This window comes from Cebidichthys violaceus, unplaced genomic scaffold (genome assembly GCF_023349555.1).
Source record: "Cebidichthys violaceus isolate CVI_PGR_0920_01 unplaced genomic scaffold, fCebVio1.0.p SCAF_22, whole genome shotgun sequence".
Taxonomy (NCBI): Eukaryota; Metazoa; Chordata; class Actinopteri; order Perciformes; family Stichaeidae; genus Cebidichthys; species Cebidichthys violaceus.
The window spans coordinates 5,929,266-5,950,986 of NW_027176395.1; the positions used below are offsets into that span (position 1 = coordinate 5,929,266).

General features: G+C 42.2%; 1 protein-coding gene across 2 annotated transcripts in view; it reads left to right on the forward strand.

Annotated features, from left to right (window-relative positions):
* The window catches only part of sobpa (sine oculis binding protein homolog (Drosophila) a), a 41,072-nt gene extending 22,148 nt beyond the window's left edge, over window positions 1–18,924 (forward strand). Inside the window, exons 6-8 of one of the 2 annotated variants that reach the window (XM_068717988.1) lie at window positions 5,017–5,112; window positions 10,717–12,775; window positions 14,086–18,924. In XM_068717988.1, the coding sequence (XP_068574089.1) occupies window positions 5,017–5,112; window positions 10,717–12,774 (2,154 nt within the window). In that variant the 3' untranslated portion in view covers window position 12,775; window positions 14,086–18,924. The remainder of the gene's footprint in view (window positions 1–5,016; window positions 5,113–10,716; window positions 12,776–14,085) is intronic. The other variant, XM_068717989.1, reaches the window with a different exon arrangement.
* Window positions 18,925–21,721: the final 2,797 nt, after the last annotated feature.

The following is a 21,721-nucleotide window of genomic DNA, read 5'->3' on the forward strand; positions in this document are numbered from 1 at the left end:
ACACACACACACACACACACACACACACACACACACACATCCTCCTCACGCAATTTACTTTGCATCTCCAATCGGCTGCCGAGGAGGGCACACACGCAAAATGAATAAGAGGGAAAGAGGGGAGTCTGGGCATGTGTGTGTGTGTGTGTGTGTGTGTGTGTGTGTGTGTGTGTGTGTGTGTGTGTGTGTGTGTCTTGTATATGTATGAATGTATTGTTTGCGTGTGATGAAATGTGTCTGCATATTGCAGCTCAGGCTTGGAAGCCTTGAGGCCTGCCTGACACACCTTCAGGGCACAGAGAGGAAGGTGATTATCTCATAGCTGCCAGCCATTCAGCTTAAATAAAGATTTTTAAAAAAGTAACCCCGGCTAACTAGACGTTGAGATTGTAAAAAGTGGAGCCACGCACATGAACTTGTGGTAATTATTTTCTGCAAGTTCCTCATTTTTTGGGGGAATTTGCAGGCACATTTCAGGTGCGTCGTGATGATGACCTTGAGCAAGGAAATGCTCTTTGCAAGCTTATGAAGTTCAACAATTTGGACAATTTAAAATTCACAATCAATATGCCAAGAAGATAATATTCCAGATGTATTTAGAATAGCTTTTGCTGCACCTTTTGATAAAGGCATTTAGTACAGCGAAATTAGCCTAGAGATAATACTCACAGCAATGTGCTGAAATATTTCTACATCAACCTATTTGTTGCTGTAAAGAAAGATCAAAAAAGCTCCAAAACTAGCTACATTATCTTTTTAAAGGTATGTTTACCTTGATCTGACTTTTCAGTTCTTTGAGAAATTATACTTGTACTTATAATAGGGCATTAAAGTATCACTACCCGTACCAGACAACCCTTTGAAAAACCCTGATTTTGATCAACACAAATAAAAGTGCAAAGATCACGGCCTAAGAATGTGCCTGAACAATCTCCCTGGCGCGCTGCAAACTGAACCGAACTGGTGATGGGATGGCTTTTCTTTTTCTCGTCCCGTCACACGCGTGCTGCAGTGCCAGGACTGCACCTTGCTTTCAGGGATTTGGGATGAGCTCGGCTGCGCTCGGCTGTGTTTGTCTTTGGATTTTGGAAAGCCTGCCTGCGAGCGTCTTTCTTTGGGAAACAGCGGCGCTCTTGGCAGGTGACGGGGCGCACACACACACACACACACACACACCTGGACATGTATCCGTGCCCAGATGGAGGCAAGCGCGGCGGCAGCTGGTGTGACGTCCCCCCTCAGGACGGTCGGAGTCGCCAGAGGGGGAGCTGATGTCCTGCACCGTCTTTCGCATAGGGAACTTTGGCTGGGGAGGCAGCTGCAGTATGCTGGCGTGATGGATGGGCAATGAGGAAAAAAAGGAACACATTTATAAAGAATAAAACAACTGTCTGTCTGTCTGTCTGTCTGTCTGTCTATCTGTCTTCATCCCATCTCCTTCATCTGTCTGTGGCTCCCTGCGTGTGCCTCACGCCTCGTTCACAGTGCCAACACCTCATTAGTGCAATATGCAAATGAGCTGGCGTGGGGCCAGGGGGTCAGAGCACAAACTGGAGACAGAATAATAGCACAATGGTTGCATCTTTGTGTGTGTGTGTGTGTGTGTGTGTGTGTGTGTGTGTGTGTGTCCTCAAATGCCTGCGTGTGTTCACGTGCGCGGCTCCGTCTTTGAGTATTTGTATGTGACGGGGGGAAAGAACTGAAATGGAGAAGCCTACTACACCCACTGTTCATTTAGTGCATCTTCTAAATAGTCTTGACCTCATAATCGTGTTTGTTTTTTTGACAAAGTTAAAAAAATATCCCGTTACAACATTTTTTCTCAGATCCCTACACTGTATCCTCTCCAGTAGCCTGAAAAAGACGGCGCAGAGGACCGCAGTATTTGATTTATGTCATGCTTGGAATGGGAAAACCCGTACCTGGAGGTGAGGGAAGCAGATGGAAGCAGAGGCAAAACTTAATCAGTCTTTGGAGAAGAGAAAAATGTAGAATATACAACAGAATTGCCCTATGGTGTCGTCGAGAGATGGGCAGAGCCTGGGGGCCAAATTATCTGTGACAAATCAAAGGTTGCAGCGGGCAATTTAAAGGGAACATGATATGAAAGAGGGCCGCTCGGGCCAGTGGCTCGCCTGCCAATGACATCGGCCTCGCTGTGAAATGTCACTTTAGGGGCTGCAAACAGCACGGGGGAGCACAGAGGTTAAAATCTCCATTTCTGATAATGGTGCCTCCGTTATCACACTATTTGATTTAAAAGTGCATCTCATTTAATGAAACACAATAAAAACCATTTTGGAAATGTGCCAGACAAAGCTTCTCTGATAACTTCTGTGTAACAAAATTTCCCAAAAACTTGGCATAACAGCTTTGAGTGCCTTAGATTTCACACTGCTCATAATGAATGACTCAGAGAGTGTTGGAGAGGGTTGCTCATTTACAGATGGTATAAATGTTTAAAGGAGTTTTGAATTGTAGTATAACAGCATTGGAAATTAAACCCACAACAGCAACTGTTTTGGTGAATTAAACATATTATCTTTGTTAACCTAATGCAATTGTTATTTCTACAAGAATACATGAAGTTCCTGTAAATTTCTGCAATTTTTTTGGCAAGGGTCACTAAGTGCAGGGATTCATCCTGTTCTCGCCAAAACTGCCAATTTTAGCAGTCAACCATGGCATTTTGTGTTTTACAGCAATGTTAGATTCATCTGCAAGCTTCTGCACATTGAACTGAGTCAGTTATTATCTGATAATTAAACGAGACAGCTTAAACCAACAGCGTGATGTTATATCAGCTTAATACACAGCAACTTGCCTATGACTTTAACCATTTGATAAGTGAGTAAAATGGGATTGTAACCTCTTGTTATAATGTTAAAAATTCGGACAAAAAGTATCGGGTTGTCAATTTAATCGAACGCTCCATTAATAACTCCATGAAGGAAAGCGATTAATAAAATAATTGTGCTCGTCATGATCTCAATCCTGTGTGAATCTGCCATGTCCGTAATTTGTCAAGTAAAGATTTGACCGCAAATAACCTTCCATATTTGACAAACACAGAGGTCATGTGATGATATTAGTCCTGTGCAAATCGACATCAAGCTGATTCAGAGTCATATTTTGTTTTTTATTATGTTTTATTGTTTTCTCTGCGCCTTTTTTTCTGCCTCTTTCCTTGTCTTGAATTATGGAGGCTGCGTTGGCAATTGAATTGTAGTTGAAAGTTTTGACAGCATTTGGGTGTAAATTCAGGAGGCTCATCCCGCTCCACAGCATGAAAACAACCGTGGGACCTTTGTTGCATGTTGTATCCCGCTCTCTCTCCCAGTTTCCCAGTCTGCCACTACGTCGGTCCAATAATGACAAAGAATTCCACAAAAAAAATCTCTGACGCTTGTTATTGTGGTTGTATAAATGCAATTTATGGTGCTGTTAGATTGCTGCTAACCACCCCCGCTAATCTAGGTGCCTGAAGGAGAGTAAACTGTTTTTTGACCGCAGTGAAAATGTTGTTTTCCAAAGGCTAAACGCCATAGACTGTATATAAGAAGTGGACGTAGTCATTGTGATGTCACTCATTGGTTTGTGAACTGCAGTTAAGCCTCGAGTTTGCAGTCACAATCTTGTATTACAGCCGTTGCCATGTTGCTGTTTTTTGCACGGAAGTTACCATATTTGGAATGCGGAGGAGGGATGAAGTGACGCCAAACACGTCTCTGGTAGCGGCAGATCACAGAAAGCCCGCCCTAAAGCATACTCTGCTTTATGGTCTATTTGACTCTAAATGAACCATCATTTACTAAATGAACATCATGCTGTATTGAAGAAGACTTGAAACTAGAGATTGAGACCATAAACTCATGTTTACAATGTTTACTGAGGTAATACCTCAAGAGAGAAGTAGAGTCATTTTCTCATAGACTTCTATATAACCAGACTTATTTTTGCAAACAGAGGAGTCGCCCCCTGCTGGCCATTAGAGAGAATGCAAGTTTTAAGACACTTTGCATTGGCTTCACACACCAGAACGCCAACAAATATGCATTGAAGCAAATTATTTCGTTTGATAAAATCATGTTGTGAATTCTGGCAATCATCTATCGATCATCTATCTTTTTTTCAAAAAACTTTGGCTTTTGAACTGAGGACTGAAATAATTACAGAAATGAGGACTGATGCTGAGTAGGTTTGAGAGAGAAGGGGGGTGGGGGGATGGACTGTCACACACAATGTTTTCAACGTCAACATTCAACGTATCAGTGGTTTGCAGAAACGTACAATGCAAAAAAAAAAATTTCCTTCCAACAAGTAGTAATTTTTTACTACAATGACAAGTAGAGTTTGATGAAATAATTAAGTTTCTTAGACAAAGTGGAGCTAGCTTCAACCTGAGCAGAGGTCTTATCTACCTGTGTGGATGTACAGGGCTTTTAGGTATGCTATCAAGGAAATACAAGACTTGTAAACAACCATGACGGAGGAGCAGCTCACCGTATTGGACATTACACACTGCACCATGGTAGTGCTACTGCAAATATCTGGATTAAAAGAGACCTTATGCTAATTTCAGAACGTCCCAAATATTTCAAATTATTCATAGTTAGTGTAGCGTGATTACTTATTTATATATATTTTAAATGTGTTTAATTTTCCTTTTTTGTATGAAATAAATGAGTGTTTGAATGAACACACACTGCTGTGTTAGCAGGCAGCACTTTGAATGTCTAAACTAAATGCCTTGCAGACTCCTCAACCATGCACATGCATGCACACACACACACACACACACACACACACACACACACACACACACACACACAGTTTTGTTTGACAATCCTGTTGATTGGTTTGAACACAAACCAATTATTGTTCACCCATTTTACAGTCACCATTTCTGTTCATCTTTCTCAGTGTTGTTTTCCATTTCTGAGTTTCCTTGTTGCCTCTGTTCACCTGTTTATTTTGTCCATTCGTAAAAAGAAGCCATTATTTCTCCCCCCCCAGGCGAGAGACGACGGTGGCCTCGGTGGGAAATTACCCCAGCACAGCTTTACTCAGGACACGCCCAGGCTTGTCTTCAAGACAAACAGCGATGTGCTTGTAAGGACCATAACCCTCTAACACCAGATAGAGTTTAAGCTTGATGGCTACTGCACAAAAATGTTTTGATGTTGTTTCTTTGTTCAAAGTGTATAATTTTCAACTCATTTCCTCCTGACATTTCAGTAGACCGGTTCATATTTTGGGCATTACTGTAAATAGCAGACATCAACCATCAGACTCAGGTCAGCCCAAGAAATAAGACACAGCACACTATGTTTTACATAAAGTTTGCCCACGTTTCAGTTTGAGCTTTTCATAACTTGTGTTTTTATTTGCTTTGCTCATTTTCATTGTATCATTCATATTCAGTGACTTGTGTTGGGGTTTTGTAGGAGTTATCAGACAAGGAAACTAAGGATTTACTTATTTATGTTTAATATTTATTGAGTATTAAGTATTAAGTTTTACATAGATCATTCATAATTTAGTGAAAGAAAACATTCGGTGGTCTTCATCACAACAAAAGACGATGGAATATGTACCACTTACATGCCACATAACATATGCTATTGGAAGTTTATTACAATTTTATAATTCTATTTTTTATAGTTTTCCATTTCTATGGTATTCTATATGTCTAATAATAACATCGCACTCATCAAGTTGATGGCTGGGATCTTGGATTGTGGCAGCATCACTAACAAGAAGTCAGATGGTGCAAGAAACACAAGCAGTCAACCGTTGAGGTTTGAAACACACCGACGGATTAGCCAAATATTGTTTTCGGATTAAAACAATTTCAAACTGTCAAATCATACCCCAAATTGCATATTCGTTCACATTCAGTTTAACTTCTAGATAATGTGGCTTAGATAATCTCGTTACACTGACAGTTTATTGTCTGACCGTTTGCATCTTGCCCCATCGGACTTCTAGCATTGTTGCTGTTTCCTGATCTCATAAATGACTTTGGTGGGTACAATGTTATCACAACCGATAGAAATGATGGCCAGAAGTAACATACAAAAAGAGACCCAAGTGGTAAATTACCCAAATTCTCCTTTAAATCTATAGTTAGTTAATTTTAGGAATTGTTTTTCTTTGCCCTTTCTGCTGAGAGTTAGATATGAAGATCAATATCTCTTGCACATCTAAACTAAGCTAAAGCTAAATATGATGGTTAGCTTAGCTTAGCACAGAGATTGCAATGATCTAGTAGCTAAATGTGGTACAATACATATCTTGTCCTTATATTAGGTTAATGTTTTTTGGACATGGTCCCCATGACAAATAAATGTAATAAACTACAGTAAATCCTAACTCCGTCTGAACATAACAAAATCCACCTACCATAACCTTGTTTGTTTAATCCATACAAAAGCCAAAAGCACATAATCCCTATTAAAACCACAGTGTGTCACTTTTATTATTTTTTTTTTGCACGGATTAAACAAGTGAGATATAAGGTGTTTATTGGTGAGCTTTAGATGCTGGTAAGCAGATTTTGTGACATTTAGAAGGACTAGCTTTTTCCCCGTTTCCAGTCTTCATGCTAAAATAAGATAGTCAGCATCATATTGACCTTCCTGTGGAACTCTCGTCAAGAAAGGGAATACTCATATTTCCCAAAATGTCAAAGTTTTGCTTTAAGTGAAGATGTCCCACAAAGCAAACACAGCACCAGGCAGCCACATGCCAACAGAGATCTTTAGTCTCTGAGTGGTCCAGTCTGCTGCGGTGATGTTCAAACACGATCCACCAGGTCTCATCATTCTTACAGCTGGCCGGAGTTATTCTGCTCGCTGTGCGCGCGAGTGTGTGTGATTAGAGGTTCACCTGGCCAAGTAAGAGTGGCCTTTGTGTGTCATGTCTCTAATGACCGATGGCCGATGGCTGGCTATGATAAGAGAAGCCTCACAGCGAGTGTAGCTCTGCTCTTCTTCGGCTTTTATCTACAGTTTAAACTTGTCACGCGCCATTCAGGTTTTTAATGAAGGCATCAGGTACACTGTGAAACCAATTTAAAAGACTGGGAAAGCACACAAACCTGATATGTTTCCCCTTTTTTTTAAAAGCCAGGTAATTAGAACCATCAGGATAGATATTCCGGAAAATGAGGCCACTGTGAAATTATACTTTTTGGCTAATCATAGCAACAAGTCCACATGTTGCAGATGGTCTGTTAAGCGTTGCCAAAGTTTAATTTTCTTGTGTAAACGTAAGTGGGAGCTTTGTTCTGTTTTCTTTTCGGACCAGGTGCTTTAAGATTGCAGTGTCTCGCTCCATATTCTATTTTTTGGACCGGATTCGCAATGCAACAAGCACAGTGTTTCTGTTTGCCGTCATTGATGTGCGTGAGACAGTTCAAGTAAAAACCAAGCGACTGGCTCGCTTCAAGCACCTGGTTCATTTTTTCCTGGGTTTAATCCTTGTGTTTTGCACTTTGCGACTATAGCAGCAATCTGAGAAGTGTCAAAAGAATCACATATCGACCTTAAGCTCCTGCTGCTTAAACCTCTTCGTTCTACATATAAAACCACTTCAGGCACTACAGCCTCTTGTGAAACTCACAATCTCTGCTCAGCCTCTTAACCCTCCGCAACCGCCTCTTCTTCTTCCTCTTCATTATCGGAATCCTTCACATCCTCTGTGATCTCTTCAACATCTGCAACCTCTTCCTCTTCTCCGCCGCCTGAAACTCTCTCTCATCCTCCTTTGATAACCTGTTGGTCACAACCTGCTCCGTCAACTCTGTGACCGCGGCGCTTTTCAACGCTCTTCATCCAATCCCCTTAACCCCTGATAACTCACCTGACATGCTCATCTAAGCTGATTGGACACAAGCCGTTGCCTGATTTTGTGATTTTCGAGCGCCCCCGGCCTTGTCGCCGGGCCAGAGGGTGAGAGGGCAGACGAAAGCACCGACTGCTGAGGTGGTTGCAGTATATATATGGAAGCGCGCTAATTGTTGTAATGCAAACGGTTAAACTGCATCGCCGCCACCGGTTCGTTGGCCACGACGGAAATAAATGAGCATAATTATATTCAGCTGCAAACATCTGTGTGGTGGTGGGGAGAGAGAGAGAGCGAGCGAGAGAGAGAAAGCACAACACCATTAGCGTAATGCGCAGTGAAATTTCACTCAAAGTGCAGAAAGTCGTTAAGTGCTCTCCATCTGTCTTTCTGAGTCGAGGAGAAAAATTTCAGCACATTCATTATTTAAAATATCCTGGGCCTACCATTATCAAACTCAACTTGCGAGAGCACCTTTTTGACTTTTACTCAGTCACGGCTCATTGAATTAGCCAGGACTAAATGGGCAGTTGAAACATGTCGAATTCGAGTCACCGACATCTGAGCGCCGCCAGCGAGCTGTTTAAGCACAGCGGTCGCTATGCAGTCCAGTCTCTGATCTGTTTCTGCTGCTGCGGTTCCTCGTGTTCTCCAGCTCCTCGTCCCGACCTCCATTCAAGTGTTGGTGCAAGAAATTCCTCCTAAATTGCGTTTGTGCACGTCGTCCCTCCTCAGCGGCACTGCATCATGTATTAAGTATTACAAATGCAGAACTTCAGTACATCTTTTGAAACTTCTGTCCCTTTGCTTCTGCTTTATTCAGAGAATCAGATGTAAAACACACAATGGATGCAAAGAACCTGATGTTTTACACGTGTAGCAGCTGCAGGACAGCATGCTATGTATTCTTTTGAAATCCTGGCCGGTGCTACAGTGCATCTGCCCGAGCGGCCCATGTGAGTCCACTGTCTTTCAGCTGCTGCCAGACGGGATCCTGCCAAATAAACCAAGGTTGCTATGCAGCGTTGCAAAAAAGGAGTTTGTCCGCCTTCCGGTTGCATCCCTCAACTTATTAACATTCAGCAGGGGGGCTTAAGGGTCTGTGTGATGGATGGATGTCGTTGAGGGGTCTGACAACTGATTAATGCCTTAATTATCTCCAGCGAGGACCTGCCACTCCTCCCGGAGCTGACAGAGTGAGCTGTGTGTGGCCTGACGAGTAACGTCGTGTTCGGGGGTCGCCCACTGCTATCTGCTCTACCAGGGTCACATTCATTTTCTTCCCAAAGGAAAATGTGCATTTTTTGTGCTGCAAAGGTGTAGAACAGTGATGAAATAGTGCAGCGGGGTGTTTCGGGATCTTTGCCACTGCAGTGAGCAAGAAAGACAACTTTTCAATTGAGCTCCTTTGGGTTTTGCTAGCTGCATACAGAAGTGGTCCTGCCTTTAAGCGCAATATGTGACGAGAAACGTGGTTTGAAAACTGAACTGGCAAAATTTAATTATTGGCGTTGACTACATTTTACAAGCCCGAATGACTCTAAAGAGTTGATCTGAAATTGATACTGTAACTCTAAAAGTTACAGTAACGTATGATGAATAATAATTGATTTGGATTAGTTTAAAAAGAGAGACACCAAAGTGTCTATTTACATGTATGCGGAAAACTAGGCACGAGTATTTTGTAAAAAAGATGTCTGCATTGCATTGTGGTATTTTGAGGCTTCTGAATATAACAGATTTGTAACATTGTAGAACATTTGGTCTGAAATTGCAGTTCTATGTTTGAAAACAATGCTGTTTTCAACACAATACAGCATATTTGCAGAGTATCCTCTTTAAGACAATATGCATTTGTGTTACTTTACATTACAACATGTGTAAATGGAAACATTTGTCATGTTGTGTCGAGAATATAACACGTGTGCACTGTCACAGAAGAGCTGACACAGATCTTTTTTTTATTCTGAAGGAGGCTCTTGTACAAAACATCGCGTATCATTAAGGTTTTAAATCAGTGAAACATTTTCAGTAATAATTGTCACTGCAGTGGTCACTAATATAGTCCCATCATGTATGTTCAGCCATTTATCCACAGGACTAAGACAATAACAAACAACAACATGATACATACCTTGTCAGTTTTTAGCCACACTTGGGCTTTTTTAGTGAACTTCAGGGCTTAAATGACAAAATAAGAAAGGTTTGCATCAAGCTACTTGAGTGCCTCTTTTCTTTATTCAGTATCGATCAATCAGTCAATCCCCCTAGCATTTAAAGTGACTTAACTTTAATGGCTCCCTACCAGTTGGCACACACTTTAGTACCAAGTGTGGAATGCCATTTGAGGGAAATCATCTTTTTTTGTCTTATTGTGCTTGGGGCGTCAGGCTTCGAGAGATCTGTGGTTAAATGAGACTGAGAGTGTTTTTTATTGCCGACAGAAGGTGTAAATGGGCATTCCTTGTTAGGACAGAAAGTTAAAGACAAAGTCACTTCAATACCACTTAGCAGCAGAGCAGAATGTCATCATGTGCACATTTACCTCTCAGTAAAAACACATCGATTCAGGCACATACACAACCATGCACACACCTACATTACATAAGTCAAATATATACAGGCATGTGCATTTCAACAAACTGCATAGTTACGTGTTTGCTCTTGACAGATTTGTAAAAGTATTCAGAGACAGCCTCAGTAAAAATGATCTTTTTTGTCCAGTTGGTTTGGAGGCTGAGCTTCTGCTTACCAGGTCACTTCAGGGGAGATTATGTTGCATTTCATCACAAACAAATTAGAAGTCTTTTGTATGCAGAGTAAGAGGTGCTGATGCGGTGTGTGTACTGTGTGTGTTTTTTGCCACAGGTGTGTGACTGGTGTAAACATATTCGCCACACTAAGGAGTACCTGGACTTTGGTGCTGGTGAGCGGAGGCTGCAGTTCTGCAGTGCCAAATGCCTGAACCAATATAAGATGGACATTTTCTACAAGGAGACCCAGGCTGCATTGCCAGGAGCATTGTGTAACCCAGGTCATGGGGTGGGTGGGGAGGGTAAGATGGAGTGTGGTGGAGGGGTGCAGCTGCTCACTCCTGAATCCTGGGGGACTCCATTAACGGACCTGCGGCATCAGGCTTCCTCACCGGGGGGGCCTTCCACCACCTCTGCATTGGCCCCTTCCACATCCTCTGCCGCCTCACCCTCAGACACTGCTGCCCACTGCTCCCCGTCTTTATCCTCCTCAGCCAAGATCCCCACACCCAGACCCCACGAGAGCCCCACACTTCACCCCCCGCCTGTTCCCACTTTGCACCCACCTGTCGGGGTTCCTCCCGGTAGCCCTCCCATGGTGATGACGCCCCGGGGACCCATGCCCCTGCCGCTGTTCATGGAGCATCAAATGATGCAGCAGATGCGTCCACCATTCCTTCGGCCCTCTGTCCACCCAGGGGGTCCCCATAGCCCCCTGTCAAACCCTATGATCCCTGGTATTGGTCCACCACCTCCCCCTAGGTCCATGGGCTCAGCATCAAGCCCCATGCACAGGCCCCTGCTGTCTCCCCATGTCCACCCCTCGTCCAATCCCAACCCTGGCATGATGCCCCCTCACCCTGGTCTCTCAATGCCAGGCATGCCGCCTTTCCCCCCAGTCAACATGATGCCCAATGGACGCATTCCTCTGCCCCCAATGATGAACTTTGGCATGCCGTCCTTGGCGCCATTGGTACCTCCACCAACTCTCTTGGTCCCTTACCCTGTCATTGTGCCACTCCCAGTCCCAATCCCAATTCCAATCCCAATTCCCTTCAACCCCAAAACTTCCAGGGACCAGCCGGACAGCAGGGGCAACTTCCGCAGTGCTCCAGAGTCCTCCGAGGCTTCAGCTTTTTGGCCCCACTCTCCATGGTCCTCTGGAGATGACAGAGGGGAGCAGAAAGTAGAGCCTGCTGTTGCAGAGTGTCTTTCTCCTGTACGCTCAGAGAGAAGCAAAATGGCGCTGGTGGACTTGACTGTCAAAGCAGAGGACAATTCGGGTAACACGTGTCCAACCAGTGGCCCCTCACCGACGGAGGGGGTTATTGATCTAACTGTGGGCCAGAGGCCATGCCAACAGCAGGTAATTCAGAGGATGCTACCTGGGGTTCAGGTCAAAGTAGAGGCAGAGGCGGAATCGAGATCTCCACCAGCTGCTGGGCTGAGTTGGGAAGGGAAGAGCAGTCGTGATGGGGCGGAAAGGGCCCTCTCTCAGGGCCTCCTCAGTACCACAGAGCTGGAAGGGGCCACACACCCAAACAAACTGGAATCATCAGGCCCTCCCTCCAGCGACAGCAGCCCTTCTTTCCATGATGATCCTCCAGTGAGCCAGTTAACTCCCTGTATCTCTAACCGTACCCCATCACCCTTGCCCAGCACAGCACGGACCCAGCCCCAAACCCTGCCCCACCTCCAAGCTAGCCCTGCTGCCCCGTGTAATGTCATAGTCAATGGTACGGGGTGGCATTCTCTTCTCGCTCCTGCCTTTGAGTCTTACTCTGACCAAAGAGGAGACAATGTTGCAGGAGAAGGAGAGGCCGAGGAGCAGCCAGCCAATGGTGAGCTGGAGCACGAGGCACTGAAAGAGAACAATTGCTCAGTTGGAGATTGGGAGCCGGGGAAGCGAGGCTCGGTGCAAGACAACATGGCGGACACAGTGGAGGGTAAGCCAGATCCTGACTCCAACATGGAGGAGGGTGAGCATGCATATGCCCTGCCGCTGCTGTCCACCGGAGGCTGTGTGGTCATCCAGCCTGTGCCAAAGCCCGGCGCTGACAAGACGGCCATCCTGTCCTGCTCCATCAGTGCCCCTTTGTCAGCAGACGGGACTGCTGAGCTGGAGCCACCGCTGAAGAGGAGGTGTCTGCGAATCCGCAATCAAAATAAATGAGGTGGGTTTACCCCAGTGTGCTCCTACGAACATGCTCATGTAGTTGTGCAGACTCCGTATTTAAGTATGAATTTACACAGATTTATTCATTGATATCTTGTCGCTTTTGATGTTTCTCTTTTGATGTTTCTCACTTCCCAGCATATATTTCAGAATGATTTGAAATTACCTCCTTTAATTCTAAAATGTTCTTTACCAAGTTAAGTTATTATTCATATTTACTCATATCATCTTAAAATTGGGGAAATTCTGGCAAGAGGGTTATTTTATGTTTTGTCCAGTCCAGCGTAGCTAACGATGCCGTGTGCCCTCAAACAAGCAGGTTCATTTTTATCCAAAAAGAATGTCAGAGTGCATATATAAAGTGTCCTAACCCCACTGTGACAGACAGTGTATTTAAATGCATGGAGGGCCACTGAGTCTGAAAAGCCTCTAAAAGGGATAGTGGACCAGGAGGGAAGCCCACTTGTTTTTGTATGCATTTGCTGGAGCATGTGTTTAGCCAACAATTTTCCAATTTGTCACATGTATTTCTCTCATTTTACAGGAAAATTACCTGTTGCTTGAGTTTGACAAGCTTCAGAATAGAAATGTCTATCATGTCAAAGGATTTATTCATCACATTAATACCGAATGTAATGATGCACTCCTCGAGTTGCTAATTTAATGAAATAGTATTCAAGAGCAATTGAAGACCAATTCAAGTTGCAGTAACATGAGGCGAGTGCTCTGAATGAGAGTAATTAATAACGACAAAAGATGGAAATCAAGGCCTGTTCACTGTTAGTGCTGCTAAACGCTAATAAGCAGCTGAGGGGGGAAATATAGTGTAACCTTCAGATACCTAAAGATACCAAATTTTTTACTTTTGGAAGAATAAAAAAATCTGCATGCTCTATCTTGCCTTTTCCCACTTGTGTGCAATATCGCAAGGCATTCATTATGAATGATCTAAAACAGTATGTAAAATTAATGCCACCAGAGAAACAGACGCTGAATATTTCATTCTTTATTTGCCCAAAAGTGTCCTCGAGCTGATACCAAATGCGTGTACCAAAGAGAATAAACCCCAAATTAGGAGGCACTGCTGTAAATGTGCACTTCCTTCAGTTTGATCCTCAGTGTTTTGAACACCAAAGCTGTTCTTGTGTGAGCCCCGTTGCTCTGAAATGAACACCCTCCGTTCTCCCACTTACCTTGGAATGAAAGTTGGAGCTGCCTGCTTTGGTTTCATGCATTGACTTTACAAAAAAAAGCAGGGGGGGTGGTGGGGGTGACTCAGTCTAATTCTCCTCCCACTCTGTTTCACAGATGGACGCTCTGAGGACCACAGTGCCATCAACGACACTCACTTGTCTACCCCCCCACCCCCCTCCTGCACACACACATTCTTCTCGTCCTCGCTCATCGTCCAGTCTACCAGCACCACAAATCGCCTTCTGACGACTAATGAGAGTCCAACTGGACATGGTGATGTGCATCGCAGCAGAGCGGCTTTTGTCCGTGTGACAGACACTCTGACGGACTGAACCTCTACGGACTTGATGTCGTGGCCAGCAGGATCGCTCGACCTTTGTACTGCAGACAGGTATATATATATATATATATATATATATATATATATATCCCTGCGATGGGAAGACCTCGCCCTGCTGCTTCTCTCCTCATTTAGGGACTCTCAGCCCACACTGCCCCTTATACCTCACGCACCCTCCCCTATCAAAGCAAGTGCCCTCCATATTCTTTCCCACTATGGAACGAACACAAGAGCAATTAGAGAAGGAGCCCCAAAGAGAGATTTCCATCCCTCAATGAAATGCTCCTGTTTCGGTCCAACCTGGCGCCCCACCACACAAATCTCTGCGCCAGTAAGTTATTTTTTATTCTCACACAACTTGTCGTTTAATGTACAGACCGATTCCACGACTTTAGATTGTAGAGCAGCAGAGCCGGCAATAAGATACAAGAATTCTGCTCTATCTAACCAGCAAAAAAAAAAATGTACTTGCCAACCTGACACAAAGCATTCTGGATGGGTGATAGCTTAAAAAGAAGCATGAGAAGCATGACTACAGATAATGCAATATGACTGAAGGGCAATTTTTGTGGCTGGAAAACTGTCCTTGGACATAAAATCACCAGTTGTGTAGAGAATTATTCCCACCGAACTGGGGGATCAAATATTAACCTGCACCAGCAAGTAATGGTGTGTGGGTGGAATCACACAATCTCTGCCATTTTTTCTTCTTCTTCCCTGTAGCTTCTATTTGTTTGCTCGTAAACGTCACTAAATTGAAATGTTGAGACAGAGTTGTCATGATAATCATTCCTACTATTGACATTTTCACACCCTCTGTGTAGTCCGTGTGCTTTAACGGTGAGCCGTTTGAGAACATTTCAACGCTTTAACTGCGCCTCCAAAACAACCAGGATGGCATGGCAACGTAGAAATTCAACCGAAACTGCAGCGGGCCCTTGCACCCGCAGGCTAGTGCTTCAACTTTTCTATAATACATTACCGGTGATGTTCCTCGAATGGGCTAGTTTGAGACTGACTGCACTGAATTTAGAGGGGGCAGAGGGAATTTCATAAATAATTCTTTTGGGACCTGGAGGAACACCGTTGAAGAAATTTAGTTTCTACAATACAGACAAATTCATTTTTGGAAACAATTTGAGAAATATTTTTGAAATATTGCCTCTTGCTTGTGCACCAGTCCTGCCAAGTTGCTTACATTTTTTTTGTGCCAATTATTATGTTTTTAAGCCAAATTTAGAGCCAAACATTTTGGGCAACCCATCCTGTTTGATCTGATCCAGTTACGCCACGGCTTTAAGCCCGCGAGTTGCGATGGTCAAACAAAGCCAGCATTTAGTTTACACTCCTATGGAGAAGGGTACGTTGTACCACAGCGAGACAAGGTATCGTCATATGCCAAAGGCCTCTGGTGTGTTGAAACAAAACATGTCACCTAGTTTTTCCGTGGAAATGGGATTTCAAATTGAAGATTTGACCAGATAATTTATAGATGCCAAAATAACAAGCACTTAAAATAAAGGAAGATACTGAAGAACACAAGCGGATGTCAAAAACAGCCTTACCCTGTTGTCTCTCTTTATGGTTTACTCTATCCATAAAGGCTGATGATACGTAACACCGCGAGTAAGGCGAAACATAAATCTGGATTAAAAATGATAATGCAGGATTTGAGTGATGCTTAATCGTGAGTTACATTACGTGTGTCTATTTTTCAGTCCCACCCTGTTTTTCGCCGTAGCCGTTGATTTATTTTTTGTTGCGGTGTGACACTGTTTGGTTCATTCTGTGTCCAAATGAGGCCGAACGCTTACTCATATTCACATATCACAAGCACACCAACAGTGCTCATGTCGCACACACACACACACACACACACACACACACACACACACAATGCATATAGTAAATTTAACCATGTGTACACGTTTGTGTGAGGCAGGTGCAAGCAGAGAGCTGAGATTACAGAGTGTTGACTCAGAAGTAAGCAGTGTGCAACTCTATCTGTTGCCTGTTAGTCAGGCATTTAGGCTTAGCTTGCCGCTTGCCAAGGCCCAGCTTTGGTGTCACTTTAAGCACTTCCTTGCCCCCCCTCAAGCTTCATTTCTCCGCAAGCAATGGCAGTGAAGAAATGCTCCTTTTAAAAGTGTCTTCTGCTTCTGTCTTGTCTACCTTCTGCTGAAATACATTTGTCCATAAGTAGCGATAATTCTTTCTGTAATTATTTTGCAAGATAACCGTAAGCACATGCATCTTCAGAATACTGAGCAAAATTCACCCCTACTCCCAAGATTTCCCTTTTTGAGACGGCAGTTTTCTTATCCAGAGTCCAGAAACCAGGGCTGATGTCACAAAGAAACTGGACACCGCAGTCTCTAATGTCTGTGATATGGGAGTCATACAAAGTCAAGGCCACAGCCAGGATTTTTAGAGGTCATGAGCTCCCCCGCCAACACACCCCTGACCATTTGACCAGAAGCCAAAATGTCTAATGCTTTTATATTTATTTATTTATTCAGTTGTCTGTTGAGTTATACTTTCTGTAAATTATATATGTTATAAAACTTATAAAACACCCACTGTTTTGAGAATGTAAAGTCCCCCCCAGGATGCAAAAACATACAGAGGCCATGAGCTCCTCAATGGCAGCCACTGACACAGCCCTGTCCTTTGTCTGAGGCAGGCCATTTGTTAGTGTGCAGGCCTGAACCATGCAGTTAAAAAGAAGGTGGAAGAGGTGGAAGAATATCTTGTTGGGTGAGGAGGCCAAAGTTTTCAAAATGCCCCTTTGTTTGCTGCTCCAAGCTAACTCCTTAGCATACACTGCACTGCTAGCATTTAAAAAAAAAACAGGATGACTGACCTTGTAAAGGGAAAAGAACGGTGATAATGCTATAAGACATGTGGACTGGTCTTTTTATTTTTGTCCTGCTAGCAGTGGAGATGGATGATGGCTATGTGGGCACATTGCCCTAAAATGTATGGAGCACAATGACGTAAATCAGAGGATGAACCCTTTTCCCATTTGAACTATCCATGAGCTGTCCTCTAGCGCCACCCTCAGGACAAAATATTCACTTTCTACACAAAATATCTGAAGTTAATGGCCAGATTTCAACTGAAGGAATAGTTCAGCATTTTGTGAAGTACACTGAACTGCTTTCTTTCTGAGAGTGAAAGGTTTGTTCCCACTCTGCCAGCTGTCGGTTAGCTTAGCTTAGCATGAAAACTGGAAACGGGGGGAAAAAAGCTAGCCTGGGTCTGTCCAAAGGTTAAAAATCAAAAGGTTAAAAAAGGGGAAAATATGCCTACCAGCACTTCTAAAGATAAATAATGAACACACTATATCTTGTTTGTTTCCAGTCTTTAGGCTCAGTTAAGCTAAGCTAACCGACTGCAGCTTCATTGTGACTTTCCCAAAATGCTGATTCTTCCTTTATATTATATTCCTTCATTATTAGCATTATATTTAATTGTTTTGGTGCCCTTTTCTTGACTCTTTTTCTACCACCATGAGGCTGAACTTACAAATTTAGTCTGACAAAAGGCCAATCTCCCTGAGTCATGATCTTGAATTATGAAGCGGGCTTGATATGTGCTGAGGTACTCACCCAAAATCTGCTGTTACTGCTTTTTCCTCCTGCTTGACACCGTGACACACACATTTAGACACACACCAGACAAAACAACATGCAGGGTCTGACCCTAATCTGCAAAACGGCAACACCGTCCACGAGATATCGGAGACATGAGAGCCTAACTCTCACGTGGAAATCCTGGAACACACTGAATCAGCCTTGTGCGAAGGCAAACAGACTCGTGACGAATCTCCCAGCATTCCTCTTTTTGATGAAGGACTGCAGGCCTGGTCAACAGCCTGAATTATGCAATGACAACTAACTCCAACCCCAATGTAGACGAGTGGTCCACAGACAAAACGAAACACGACGTGACTCCATGTCATACTTTTCAGAAACAACAGAGAAGTTGCCTTAACTCTTGCTTGTATAATCTCTACAGCTAAGACAGTGACGCTCGCTTGTAAAGAAGACTCTCCCTTCTTTGTACAAAATGAAATATACCAGAAAACAACGACTTTGTTATCTCGCTAGTGTCAATGTATAGATGATCAGCTTTTTCTGTAACTTGTATGGACCGTCACATTTTTGCTAAGAAGGAAATCCTCCTCCCAACTTCCTCGTTCCCAAACATCCGATCTGTTTAACGTTTTGACTTGTGGTGGACTGTCAATCTTTTTGTGTACATTTTATAGTATTATTTATTGTTGACAAGTTTTTTGCATTTGCAAATAATAAAACAAAAAAAGACAAAACAAAAGTGAAGGTGGTTCGACCTGAGCATTGGATTCCGATGTAAATGCCCGGTGAACAGTGAAAAGCTTTTTTTAATTATTAAAAATGGAGAAAACAGCAACATGAGGAGATGATCTCCTGTCTTTTTATTATGACGTTGTAACATGTACATAACATGTGGCCAAATTTGCTTTGGAATTCATTTTTTTTGTTTGTGTTGTAACAGTATTTGTTTTATCCAGTGAATTGCTCATGAAGACAAATAAATAAGAGGCACACACAACTGTGTCAGATGGATCATGTCTGCTTATTCTTTGTACATGTACGAGGGATCCATGCATCAGCTTCTTTGCGCTGGAAGTGATAAAACCAACGTCTCTCTTTTGGCATCATTTTTTTGGGGGAGATCTTGACTCGATACATCCCTTCATAACTTGCACGTGAAGTGTCCTTTGGAAGTGGCATGCTATTTTTACGCCATCCCACAAAATCATGTGGCAGCCAGAGGTGTCACGTTGTAAAGTCAAAATGTTGATACCTTTAAGGAAAAGTAAAAAAATAAGTTACAAACACTTTTTACTTCAGATATACTATAGTTTAAGTAATCCATATTTAAATAAAAACTAAATGTGAGCCATTCAGTGCATAAGAGAAAAAATAATTAGAGCAAAGTATTGTATGCTAACAAGAGCCAACTCCTACAAAACAAGGTTGCCATAGCACCTACCAGTCAAATACATCCACGCTAACAGCACTAAAATGTTATTAATAATGAATGCACAAGTGATTACACATTTTAGGATATTGAATCATTCATAACTCGGCTTTGGCTATACCATTTAAATATTGATGGCAAAGGTGGAGTGGACTGAAAATAAAAAACAGCACTAAATAATGAGCTCAGCTTATTCATTAAGCAATGATATATATACGTATATATATATATATATATATATACGTATATATATATATACGTATATATATATATATATATATACGTATATATATATATATACGTATATATATATATATATATATATATATATATATATACGTATATATATATATATATATATATATATATATATACGTATATATATACGTATATATATATATATATATCTTCTTTTTTATGGATTAAGAAAATGTCACAAAGTCTGCTCACCAGCTCAGGATGATACGGTGACAGTTTGGACATTATTTCTGACATATCAGAAACAACACAACAGTTTGGATCTCATTTGTTAAGAAGTGCTGGAGCGATGTGTGACTCTTAGCTCTGCAGATGAGACGTGTGGATTTCAATGGTCTCTAGCTCCATCTCATGTCTGCTGTTAAGCATTGGCCCACTCCTCAGTGGGGAGGTGACGGGATGAGGCTTGATTTCCTCTGTGGGGAAACACAATTTAATGGATTCACAATGAAATGCTTTCTGTGCAGCAGCTCTGTGGGGGACAAAAACAAAGTCTACAATGATCGTTTTCTTTTTAAATGAGACTCTATTGAGGCCAAAAAAATAAAGTCCTGAAGTTAGATCATTGTCCTGGGTGTTCTCATTGACCGAACAATACAATTCAAGTTTATAAAAGTCATATTTGTCATTTAGAAAAAAATATCTTTCAGTAGTAAAATGCCCCTACATTTGAATCAATTAAAAAATAATTCACAATAATAATACATCAATAGGCCTTTTTCCACAGGAGACCTTTTGACACGGCATGGTAGTAAAAGCACATGTAACTAATAAAATGAAGATGGCTGCAATCCATTCGGCTGCTTCTGTTTCAGGGTCCTGGTGTATTGTTCATGCTGCCTCTTAAAGTTTACTGGCACTTGAACAGAACGGAGCCATTGTTAGTGTTATTAGAAACATCTGTGCTTTTCCTACCACGACAAGTCAAAATGTCTGCTGTGTAAAATAGCCTAGAAAACATGTAAAGGTGTGTGTACTAGACAAGTGTATGAGCAACATCACTAGTGCACAGAAATTGGGGATTGAGCCAGTCAAATCCATACATTACAACGTCGTCCGATTCAAACAGGTATATTTAAGAGACTGGTCTAGCAAATGAAGACTATTTGCCGGTGTAGGAAATAATGAGGATTTTTTTCAGGCATGAGCACAGACTACAAACTACGAGCACATTGAAACCATTCAATTGACTCTGTGCCGTGATTTCAAACACAAGTCAAGCCTTGTGTGTGATCAATATCCTTTGTCATTAAAGTCAGGTAAGGTAAGTAGTGATTGGTATTATATTAGTGGCAAGCACTTTCTCAGTAGTGTCCCTGTTGCACATTATTTACACTTTAACACAAAAAGAATGGCTAAATACTTAACAAAATGGGCCACTCTTTACAAAAGCCTGCCTACATTCTATGTTTATTCTCCTCTAAAGATAATCAAATAAAATAAGATAAATATGGATTGGAATTGCTCAGTAGCATGATATGTTGGCCAAACCGAGTCAATATTAAATAATGCTCACCAAGAGGCAATACAGTATGAGTTTAATATGGAATAGTGTTGTTTCACACTACATTTCCCAGACATCACCTGTCAAACAAACCGCTTCCTTGGATTTCTTTCTCTTATTAAAGTCTCTCTTGGTGGCGCTCGTGTGTTGGGTCGGTTCCACCGCTGTGTCTTAGTTGCTCCGCGTGCAAACTAACTTACTGTTCCAAATAAAGAAAATGTCAAATGCATCGCTTCCTGTTTGGTGATATGGGATTTATTTTGTTTGTCCCCTCAGGAAAAGAGCGAGCACACATTCCAGTTGTATTGAACAGGAAATGGAAATGGCTCTAAAGTCGAATGACTGGTGCGCTGCGTTAAAGAAAACAGCTGCAAAACAGTTATTACTGTAGAAATGCGAACACTTTATTTTAACAGAGCTATACGACCATGAAGCTGCATCTGCGGTCCGACTGCTCCCTCTGTTGTGTGAAATAGAATACATTCAATTTCTGACTGCCCCAAAAGCCCACACTTTATTTATATATATATATATATATATATATATATATATATATATATATATATATATATATATATATATATTATACTCTGTAACTGAGATCATAAGGTTAATTTTGA